General features: G+C 31.5%; 2 protein-coding genes across 2 annotated transcripts; both read right to left on the reverse strand.

The window, feature by feature from the left end:
* Positions 1–603: 603 nt before the first annotated feature.
* Positions 604–9,320, reverse strand: LOC136040011 (uncharacterized; the record flags this gene model as incomplete). The annotated part of the gene is made up of 2 exons (XM_065724078.1): positions 604–7,598; positions 7,632–9,320. Coding segments are annotated over 2 exons (5,697 nt in total), but the record flags the coding sequence as incomplete, so codon positions are not given.
* Positions 9,311–11,872, reverse strand: LOC136039838 (uncharacterized). The gene is made up of 2 exons (XM_065723756.1): positions 11,368–11,872; positions 9,311–10,295 (listed from the first exon to the last, which is right to left on the reverse strand). Exons 1-2 carry the CDS (start codon positions 11,479–11,481, stop codon positions 9,324–9,326), a joined length of 1,086 nt encoding a protein of 361 aa, XP_065579828.1. The 5' UTR covers positions 11,482–11,872; the 3' UTR covers positions 9,311–9,323.
* Positions 11,873–12,140: the final 268 nt, after the last annotated feature.

Below are 12,140 nucleotides of genomic sequence, written 5' to 3' on the forward strand. Positions count from 1 at the left end.
GTTTCGGTTGCTATTGAGCCAGGTCGCTCCTTACTACAGTTCGCTACCACGAACTGTTTGATTAATGCTGATAATTATAATGCTGATGATGAACACTGTATATGTGTTGGAAATATCCAGTTAAAACATTTTTATGTGTGTTCACTGTTGATTAAAAGGTTACATTCCTATTTTGAACTGTTACACTTTCATCATGGATAGGCAGTGTGGTCTTCGAAGTTATCTAGGTTTACATTGACCCTTTTTTTAATAGGATTTATTAGTTTAAAACCTACCTTTCCTGTTATTTTAATACATTTATTTTTGATTGTTTCTGTTATTGTCTTCCCATTGTTAGCTTTTCAATTCTTACAATGTGAATTGTTTTCAATGCTATTCAAGGTTATAACTTCACACAAAGTTATTCTCTTGTATCACAGAATTACTAGAAGTTAAATTGCATGTTAAAAATCATGTTGAGGGGAATGGTTGATTTTTTGTGTTTATACTTCAAATCGTAAGACTATGGTGGTCAAAATTGATTTGATCCTATAAAAGTCGAAAGTTTACAGACAATTTAAATCCTTTCATCAGAAAATTATATAAAGTACCAATACATCCAAACTCTTGTCAATAAGATATATTTTCAAGACACAGCCAATAAGACATCATAAGAAAAATACCCTTATCCCAATCCTAAAACAAAGTATCCACGATATAGACAGCGAAATTCTTCAACAAAGAAATAAAAATATTGACATATACTCCTCTTATCAACCAAAAAATATAATTAACGATATCTCTGGATTACAAAACGAAATTAAACTGTAATATTCTTGGGCTCTTGATGGGCATGGTGTATTCGTATATGTCCACCCTTATATGTCCACCCTTAGGTTTGTAGGATGATTGTTCTCAGATATCAATATACCCAATACAAGTCTAAAGTTGAAAGACATTTTCAATCTCTTTGTCTGAATAAAATTCCTCAATATTTGAATGATAAATAATAAGTAAATAATAGTCGAATATTAAATTCTTATGTATAGTTTCATTCCACTAGATATTAAGCACAATATTTGCTACATAAATTAAACTTGTATAAATACAATAACATATAAATTCAATAAACAAAAGCCTTAGAAGACATAGTCATAAATTAATCACACAATACTGATCCTACACTGATAAAATTATTTAAAAAAATTTTCCTGGTTCTCGCTGAAATTTAAGTATCAAGCCAAAGATTCTTGATAGAATTACAAAAACTTGCTTATAACTAATTCTTTAATAATATATAAAAATTGTACCAGTCAATAACGAGCTAAACTAAGGTCATAGAAAAAACTTTTCCGTAATATAAGTTACTCATCGGAGCTTAAGAGCTATTCTAAATTTAAGACGAGCAGAAATAAAGTCAAATAGTACATTTAAGCAGAAAATTAATGTAGATCACTAAAATTGAATAAGGAAAACCCAAAACTAACAGAGATTAAATAACTAATCAATTTATCTTAATACGAACAGAGATAATCGCAAACTGAATTAGTACTTAAGTAACTGTGTTTTTTTAAATTCATAATCTCGTATAATGAAATTGATACAGAAGCACCTACCTAAAGTTCCTGGCACGTGCTGCTACAGTCATAAGTAATTGTATATGCAAGCTGTTGAAGTCTCCACTTATTTCTGTCGTAAGTTGTTGCAGTCAAATCTGAAACTAATAACAGGCACACTCCAAAAATAGTTACAGTTACAAGAAATCAATCCTGCAACGATTTGCAATTTCAAAAAGTCGAAGTTTCAAGTTATTGCAGTCGTAAGGAGGCAGATGTGCAAATTGTCGCAGTCACAAGCACTCAGTCAGAGTCACAGTCAAAATCAGTGCTGTTAAAAAAAGTGGCATTCATGGTCTAAATTATTTGCTGTCTTACGTAGGTTCAGTCACAAGAAGTTGCTGTTGTAAGTTAAGCTTGCAATAGTTAAATTAAGCTTATCAAGTTATGCTTCAAGTTAAGTTACAAGATACACTAATGATACGATAAGTTACGTTAGAATAGTTAAGCTTATCAAATTAGGCTTATCTAGTTATAGTAGTTAACTTAAGCGAAATTGATAACCAAGTTAAGCTTAAAATGAACAGAAATTACAGCAAACTGAATTAGGGCAAATGTAAGTCTTGAGAAGCCACAGTCTCAAAAATCCATCTCTGCAGTCACACCGGAGTGCAGTTGCTAGTACTTGTAGGTGCCGTCACAAGTAGCTCTAATCCAAAATTGTTAAAGCCTCCAATAGTTCCTATCGAAAGCAGTTGCAATCAAATTGAAACTAATAGTAGTCTTAAGCAAATACAGTCACAGTAACATGGTGTCACTCTCGCAAGAGTACGCAGTCTCAAAAAGTTGGAGTTTTCATTTATCGCAGTCATAAGAACTCAGAGGTGTTAGTTTTTGCAGCCAAAAGCAGTCGTAGTTCCATGTACTAATCCCACATCAGCAAGCAGTGGTATTAAATAAACTTGCTGTCATGGTCAAAAGTACTCACAGGTGTAAGTGCTCAAAGCAAGGAGAAGTTGCTGTCGTAAGTTGTCGCTGTCAGAAAAGGTTTTAGTTTTTAAGTTGTCACAGTTGAATCTCTTCATATTCATAAATATTTGCTGTCACATTCACAATTGGCTTCAGTAACGGTTATAAGGAGTCACAATCACAATTTCTCGTGGTCTTAGAATTTGCAGTAGTTAGTAGTACATACAGTATTATTATAGTAATGTTAGTAGAAGCAATAGCAAAAGTAGAAGCGAAAGTAACAAAAGTAAGACTAACAACATCATAAATTCTAACTCTAAACATAACTATATATATGTATATTATAGAATATATATATATGAGTATGACCAAAACTCCTAACACTAACTGACACTCTTTATATCGTGTAAAAACCAAAATTTTATGTGCGTTTTAGTGAAAACAAATAGATTTACAAAAAATCCATTTTTCAGTTTAATAAACAAAATATTACTCAGACTGTTGGCAATAAATCTTAATATATTTATAGCAGGAATATTACATTTTATTAGGCATTTCTATAATTTTTGTTCATATTATTATTTTCTTTATGTTTCTGTTGATTTTACGGTGCTCAATTCTTGAATTAATTATTGAGACTAGTTTAAAATAAAGTAATAACACTCGTTAATTGCTAAACTTAATTAAACATTGCTTCAGTAACTTCTTTTGATTTGTTTTTATCTGTTGATAAGTCAAATGGTTTCTTATTTGCATGGTTAGCAGTTTCGATAAGCTGCTTAAGTGTTGTTCCATTATCGTTGATATTTTTGGCATAAGCTAGTAATATTTTAGCAATTTCATAATGTCCATGCCCTAGGGCTAGATGCAAACCAGAGTTTCCATCGTCATCCATGGATTTTAGAATATATTCTAGCTCTACATTAACTATGAAACTTTTTAACATGCTCTTAACAATTTCACAGTAGCCATGTTTAACCGCTAGAAGTAAAGCTGAAGAACTAACCACAGCTTCCCTCGCAATCAGTTTTTCCACGTTATTCACATTATTACTCCACACCTCTCGCAACAGGTCTCTACTAGCTTCTAAGATATTTTTATGTGTCCTTGTTGGGCATAATCAAGAGGTCTATTATCATGAATATCTTCAGCATCAGTGCTTGCACCAGCCTTTAACAATGCTATCATAGCATTAAGATTTGCCTCCTTAACAGCTGCATGCAGAATTGTCATACCTTCATTATTACGAGCATTTGTTATTATTTTCATATCAACTTGTGTTGAATACATACAATTAGTATGGTCAAATATTTCGTTAATCGAATTTCGTAAGTCATAAATATCTCGGGAAGCAAAATTAATCGGTGGATATTCAAATTTGTTCTTTCTATTAAAGATAGCACCGTGTTGTAACAAAAGCTTAACGATAACCCTGTAAGCATAATCAGCTGCATAATGCAGAAGCGTGTTTCCAAGATCATCCCGTACATTAATAATAGTTTCGATGTTGATTCTATAAGTTTGTTGTAGACATCTGATCTTGAAATAATTGATAGTACTTTCAGGATCGTCACTCTCTATACCAATAAATAATTCGTTGATTGAGCCTAGTAAATTTGAACATGAATCGCTAACAGAATCAAATGTTTTGTTCTCAATATGTTCAAACGGTGACTTTCCTTGTTTGTTTTTAATATTGAAATATGCACCGTGTTTCAATAAAAGCTCAACGGCTTCCATATTGTTATTTTCAACAGCAAAATGGAGTGGCGTATAATGATTAACATCTAAAGCATTCGGATCTGCATTATTCTGTAAGAGAAGCTTTATAATATCAATCCTACTAGATGCAACAGCGTGATGTAAAGCTGTTTTATGATTACTATCTCTAGCATTAACGTATACCGATGCCCCCTGTTTATTTATATATTCTTGCATTATTTGCTTACTTTTTCCATCGTTGACATTCAAAAACATGTTAACTGATTTCAATAGTTGATCCACATTATGATCATTTGAAAGTTCTTTGGGAGTACAACCTTCTTCGTTCTTAGCATTAAAAATAGCTCCATTTTCTAAAAGTAAGTGAACAATGTCAGTATTACCTTTTCTGGCTGCAATATGTATTGGCATATTACCTTCGTTGTTAGCTGCATTTATGAATATAGGCTGGTAGTCTTTAAAAAAAAGATCAAATTGCTTTTCTGCCAAGTAATCATGGTTAGCTTTTAGTAAAAGTGTCAAAGCTTGTTTATCATTCCTATTAGTAGCTAAGTGTACCAATGAATTCTTTTGATTATCTTGCGCATTAAGCATAAATATTATTGGATTATCTACTGGATAGCCTTTTGTGTATGGGCCAAAGTCTCTCATTTCCAACTCTTCAGAACATGATAATAACCGATTAGTTGAAATTTTACTATTAAAAAGTTGGTCTAATGTTTTCAGTAACCAATCAATTTTCTTTCCTTTTTCATTCAATGAATCTGGATGTCTTGATGTTAAGAGATCAAGCGGTGAACTTCCTCTGAAGTCAATTACATTATACATAGCACCATGTTGCAACAGGAGCTCTACAATTTCGATTTGTTGTAACTCGGCAGCCCAATGTAAAGGTGTTCTTCCATTTCTATCTGTAAGATTGACATCTCCACCCTTACGTATAACAAATTTCCTCCTATCTGTATCCTTGAAATCTAAACGAGGTGACCTTTCTAAATAAATACTTAAATTAAATCCATCGGGATTTTTCAAGAATTGAGCTTGATTCCTGAATGATTTAGGAATATTTGCATTGCAATGTACTATCATGTATTTTATAGTATCTTCTACTTGACGTGTTATAATATCCCTTGAATGTTCAATTTCATCATTTATAGTCAACAAAGCATAAAATAAAGGTGTCTTACCTGAATTACTTTCCATATTAACATCAGCTCCATGGCTAATCAAATATTTTATTATATTCAATCTACGTTTTTTAAATATCGCCATGAATAAAGGTGATTCATCCCACTTATTTCTAGCGTTAACATTTTCTCCTCTGTCAATTAAATACTTAATAATTTTTAGGCTAGCTCCAGAATCAATTGCAAAATGTAATGCAGTATTGCCATCTTCATGTAATGCAGTAGTCTCTGTATAGCTATCATAAATATACTGTATGATATTAAAATTATTGAAATGACATGCCATATATAAATGGTTGTTAAGATTATCTTTGTCTTCACTTTCAAAATGTTGAAAAGTTTTTATATGACCATCTCTTGCAGCAGCCGCTAGAATTTTTGTGTAATGACATGCTCTTTCTTTCACAACGCCAACCCGAAAATTGGTCTTTATACCTCCGTTATCGACTAAATATTTTGTAATCTTCAGTCTATCATCATCGCTTAGTTCTCCATTTAGGTTCACACGATCTAAGGGTGTTTGTCTGTTATCCGCTTGATTGAGCAAATATTTTTTCTTCTTTGGATTCTCTATGGCATTTAGGATAGCTTTAATCACTTCAAGGCGCCCATTCCGAAAAAAATAAGAAAGTAGCCTTGGTAGTTGATAATGTAAACTGAGTTCAGCGGTTGGACTTGGGTCTTGTAATAACAATTTTTCTTCTATCGATCTTAGCTTGTGATCCTGGGCAGCATAGGCTCCACGAACTTGTTCAATAACATATGACACTAATGGTTTTACGCTGAAGTTTGTACTATCCGCACCTTTTAGTAATAAATCACAAGCAATTTCTAGTCCATTGTTTTCGATAGCATAATAGAGAGCAGTTTTACCATGAATATCCTTTTTATTTACAAAATGAACTAATTTTGACGATTTATATTCCTCTTTTTTGAAGGTTCCATGCTCTAGAATATGCTCTTCTAAGATATCATTATGATAGGTTAATAAATACCCCACAATATTGCTTTGATTATATTGAACAGCATAATGTAAAGGTGTTTTCCCTTCCTTGTCAGGCTGCGGCCACTCACCATGGCTTGAAGTTAATAAAGCTTCAACAACGTTTAAAAAACCATCTTGAGTAGCAAAATTTATTAGTGGTTTTCCATTCAGCAAAGCAAGAATTTCTCTTCTTTTTGTAATTTCTATTTGCTTAATTATGCTGTTAATAAAAATACGAGATTTATAAGGTAATATTTTGTTAATGATATCCTGTATCCCGCTAATATCATCGATCATCTTTTCAGCGAAAGCAAAAGAGGCAAAATATTCAGCAAAAGTAGCATGGGTAAAATGAGGTTTGTCACCTATAATTTGATCGATAATACCTTGGTTTTCACCTCCACTTCTAATATCTTTGATCCAACCATTAATCTCCTTTTGATTTGTAGAAGACACTTTTTTAAAATCTTCGTTATCCAACAATATGTATAGTGCTAGTTCTTGTTTTTGTTTTTTAAACTTTTGGTACTCTTGTTCAAGTAATCTTTTATTCCCTGGTTTTGTGAAATCTATTTCTTGTCTCTTTTCAAAGTGTATGTCGTAGAATATCGTTTCTACGAAGCGTTCATATAAATCTGCAATTTTAAGTTGACTTGGTAGGGCTGGTTTTTTATTCAGAATGTTAGTAGCATTTAAAAATTCTTTACATCCTTGCCATTGTTTAGTTTGATTTCTCTCTTTATTCTCATAAAAAACGTTTGCTACCATCCAAGTGTGCAACGGAATGCTGATAAATTCTGTTTCTTTACTGCTAGTTGATGCTGAAAATTTTGTAATTAACTCATGTCCATAAATTTCAAGATGATGATCATCAACCTTAGAAACTTGTTCTTGTTTGAGTTTTTGTTTCCAAAATCTAACTAAAAAATCTAATTGATCTGAATGCTCAGAAAATGGCTTTAGATCATAGGCGAGAACACTAAACGCACTTTCTAAATCCGTTTTCATATTTGGCCTAGTAGTTACCAGCAATCTTTCCAGCTTAGTCTTTTTCAACTCAGCAAGCAAATTAATTACTATATCTTTATAGTCTGGGGCAATTTCATCGAAACCGTCAATTAGGATTACTACCTGCACTCCATCAACAGAGCCAAAACGAAGATTATTCTCTAATAATTTCTTCTCTAGACCATCATCAAGCTTTTATAGTCTGTTGAGCAAAAAATCCATTGCTTGATCCCCATTAAACTGGGTACTTTTAACCTGATTATTTAGTATATTCAACTGATCAGTATGCTTGATTAAATCAATTCTTATCATCCAATTACTGGGATATTTATCTTTTATTTTCTCTGATAGGCTAGTTAGAACTGTCGTCTTCCCCATCCCTGCTGTATCGGAAATGATTATTACTTTTTGTTCTTTAATGTGATCTAAAAATTCTGACTCTGAATAATGATCAATGCAACTTTCTCCAGACTTGACATATTTACGTAATTGAGATACAGAGCCTTGTGATTTTTGCCAAATTAATTTTCCAGGCTTACTCTTTAGCCAATGGATGTTAGCATTAGGTTTTGTTTCACAAAACAGATCAAAACTTTCCTTTGTATAAACTAGCTTATCCTGAATTGATGTGTCATTTTCTATTTCTGCATTTATTTCTACTTGATGGAATCTACGATCTATATAATAATTCTTAGTTTCACCTAAATCTTTTAGTTGAGAACCTACATTTATATCTTTACCTCGAACAAGATCAGCTAATACATTTATATCTATAATATCTCGTGGAAATGGATATAACCACTGATTTAAACTTGTTCTTTCTCCTTTGCCTTGAAGAAGTATTAGCTTTTTCTCAAAAGGGTCTTCACATGGTTTAAAATCCTGCATATCAATTTCATTATTTAGTTCATAATGCTTTAGTGCATTTGTATATCGAAAATGATCACTTAAAGCATTAATTCTGTCTTTTTGATTAACTAAAATAATCTTTTTCTTAGAACCTTTTTGGGTTATGCTTGACAATAAGGAATTATATAAATCAAATAGACTTTCTTGACTATAAGACCGATCATCACATTCTATTATCAATAAGTTTGTGACTGAGCCATTGAATTTGTTTACTACAGCTTCTTTATGTTTATCGGTTCGTAATACTTCTTCTAGGGCTAAGGAAATTCTATTATCTTTCTCTAAACTATAGTCGTTTCTGATTTGAAGGTACTGCAAAAGCTTTATACTGCTGAATAGGGGTTCTGAAGTTTGAAGAAACAATACTTGTCCATTATCATCATCTAGAAATTGATCTAGTTCAGTTAATATATTTGAGCTTTCAAAAGAACCATGCGAAAGAACTTGTTTGTTATACATTATAGTCATGCTAGCTACTATTAAGGACGTTTCAATGTTGTGTTCCAATTCTTTGAAGTAACTTACGGCTATTTCCCCATCAATCCATCCAGAAGGACGACCCCCTTTTTTAAGTAGTCCTTTTTCTAGGTTTTGTCGATATTGTTTAAATGAATTGCCAAGTATTTCATTAAAAGGAGTACCTTTAAATATTTCTTGCTGATTTAGACCACTAAGCTCCAACTCTAATAAATTTGCCTTAGGCTGATTAATTACAAAAACTAACTGATTTAAAAAGTTTTTTATTTCCTCTTCTAGTTCTAGTTTTGTTAAACGATGTTGGTCTTTATTTTGATTTTCAAAATCAGAAATTGTTTGCAATAGCCTCGTTTTTAATTCATCACTTATTGCATCTAGCTGTTTATAGTTTTTATTGTTATTTTTTTGAGGTCCTTCTGGTGACAAGTCAAAAATTTCTAAAATACCTAAAGGTGTTTCCTTTTTGAATGTGAAGTTTGCTTTTTCTAACTGTTCCTTGTCGAAATTAGCACTAGTAAACAAGACTATATATTATACCTCAGTTCCTTCAAAATATTTTTTCTTATTAGTTTCTTCATTTTCCCTTTTCATTCCCTTCGTTTGAGGCCTTAGGCTTTGTTCGAGGCTACTCTTTTCGTCAGTAAATATTCTAATATCCTGTTTAAGGTCGAGGTAAGAAAAGAAGTATTTTTGTAAACTAAACTCACCCTTAGGGTCAATTAAATCAATATTATTAATATTTTTCGTTCCTCCTTTATGTTTAACCTGAATTGGAATAATATATCTCTGGTCATTTTCCTTATAGCTAAAAACTACGTCATCAAATTTTTGATTGTTTGTATCCCTTGTTTTGATTTCTCTACCAATTTTAAATTCACTATTCCGAAACTTTGTTCGTCCTGCTCTTGCTACCATGCAGAATACCATATCTTCATATTTGTCTGCCATTTCACCTCTTATAGTTTGAGCAGATTTTTGTGCAAAATCACTACGATCTTTTAGTATCTTTTTAATGTCTTCATAAATATTCCTGTTACACAATTTTTTGTTTTTCATTTTTTTTTCTAAAAGATCAAAAGCAGTTTCACCTTTGTCGTTTTTGATGTCAGTCCGTAGGTCAGGATAACCTAGAAGATATTCAACAACGCTTTTATAGCCGTTTAAAGTAGCTATATGCAATGCAGTATTTTTGTTGTCACTATTAATTACACTTTGTGCATTGATGTCTGCCCCTTGTTCAATTGTTTTTATCACTTTTTTCAGTCTATTATCTTCAGAATCTCGGTACTTTGGTGATAAAACCTCAAATAACTCTTTGTTTTTATCGGAAAGTTGTTTGACATCGTGTCTGAAATCTAAACTTTGATTTTGTATCTGGAATTCTTTCTGAGTTGATAAGGATGAAATATTTTTACTACTGTTTCCTGCAGCATATGGATCAGAGCTTACATTGGGAGCAGTCTTACGTTTTTTCACCCTGCCATTTGAATGGCTCCAAGGTCTCTGCAAAAAATAGTGAATTCTTAAAAGATTTTGATTTACAAAAAGCATTACATTGATGCAACACAGCGCTAATCATTACTACAAAAAGGACAAATATTTTGAAAAAGTAAGTATAGTAAAATACAGTTGTTTCTGTATCTGGATTGCCATATTAATTTCCTCATCTGGAACACACAAGCATAAACTTACTCCAAAATCAATTAATAAGCCTCTAGAATATTGGTCAAATCAAAAATCTTACAAAGAATAAAGGTCCTTCTAAATGCCTCAAACATAATTTAGATCTGGTATTCATAGTAACAAAAATTCAAAAGAAAATCATTGTTTTATTTTTATCACTATAATTTCTTTTCCAATAAAATTTTGAAAACTTAGAGATGACAAATTGGAAAAAAACAAGAATAATTTTTTATAAAATTTAAGAAAGTATAAAAATAGTAAAATTGTAATTAAATATGACATTATCTTGTCTGTCTCACTGACAAATCATTGGTCAAAACTCTTAGAGCCTTATTTGGTAAGACAAGCAGCAGTTTTATCCCTCTGACTGGATTGACCGTGATTTAAGAACGTTTTTTTTTTTGCTTAAAAAATATGTTTTTTATTATTTTTGTAAATGGTTAAGTACATTATTCTGAACAATAATTTATAAATTTCTTTTAATTAGCATTATATTTGACCTCAACGACTTTTTTTGGTAAATTATAAATATTTATTTGAAAATAAAAATTTATTTTAAAATTGTGTGATCTACTGTATTTAAAATTTTCAGACATTGACCAAAACTAGCATATTTTATCTAAAAATATTAGATTCTTCCATCCTACTTTATAATTCCTACCAGTATTCTTTAACACAAATGAAATGTTTATAATTCAGAAAAATTCAACGCAGGATGCGTTGAATTAAACCCATAGCTATTGCATTCGTAAATCTTGGGGATACGCTGAAAGAGGGCTATATTTGGAAAAATAAATACGTTGTCACAGGGTTAAAAAATAGAGACGTTATCATCAAAGACACAAAGTAATAAATATGGATCAATAAGAGAAAAATACAACATTCTAATTACCTTTTTAGAATTCCATTTACGTAGGGTTCCGAGATAACACTTTGGTTTCCTCAAAAAGTGCTTCCTAAGAACTCCAACATAATGCTTTGATTTCCTTGGATACTTCTTTGACATCGTATCTAGTTTCTACCCTCGGTTCTTGTATCTGACATTTTTGCTATGTTCGGATTATTGTGTCCTGTATTAATTCGAGTCAATCTTCAAGAGGAAGCAATATTACGTTTGTCAAGCATCCCATTTGGGCATTACCAAAGTATCTTTAAAAAAAATAATTAGTTATGAAAATGTTTTAATGTACAAAGAGTACTAGCCTGTATAATGGTGCAAGGCATCACAAATCATTGGCTAGAAGAAGTCAAGTAGAAAGACAACGGTCAATTCGTGGAAAATAGATAGAGGGTGCACTGACACATTGATTTTTATTCTCATATTAAATAAATAAATAATAGTTTGTTTTAAACTGCAAATAAGGAGTGACATTAACACTAAAAACGAGCAGAAATTATTCCACATATAAAAGGGATTTTCCCCATCAAAACGCCCCGCTCTTTACGCTAAAGTTTGACTCTTTGTCACAACTCTGCTTAAAAAAAAAACTTTAGCGTAAAGACCGAGGCATTGCGGAGGGGTCAAACCCTTTCATATACAGAATAATTTCTGTTCGTTTTAAGTTTTAATGTTGCTCCTTATTTGCAGCTAAAAAAAATACTTTTTTCAAATTTAATTTCGGAACATTTTTAAATTAATAAATGTTTCGATTTTGGCTCACTGAA

This window comes from Artemia franciscana, chromosome 20 (genome assembly GCF_032884065.1).
Source record: "Artemia franciscana chromosome 20, ASM3288406v1, whole genome shotgun sequence".
NCBI classification, from domain to species: domain Eukaryota; kingdom Metazoa; phylum Arthropoda; class Branchiopoda; order Anostraca; family Artemiidae; genus Artemia; species Artemia franciscana.

Coding starts and splice junctions, on each gene's coding strand:
- LOC136039838 (XM_065723756.1), bottom strand. CDS start 11,481: ATGTCAAAGAAGTATCCAAGGAAATCAAAGCATTATGTTGGAGTTCTT. Junction 10,296..11,367: donor GTAAATGGAATTCTAAAAAG/GTAATTAGAATG, acceptor TATTTTTTGCAG/AGACCTTGGAGCCATTCAAA.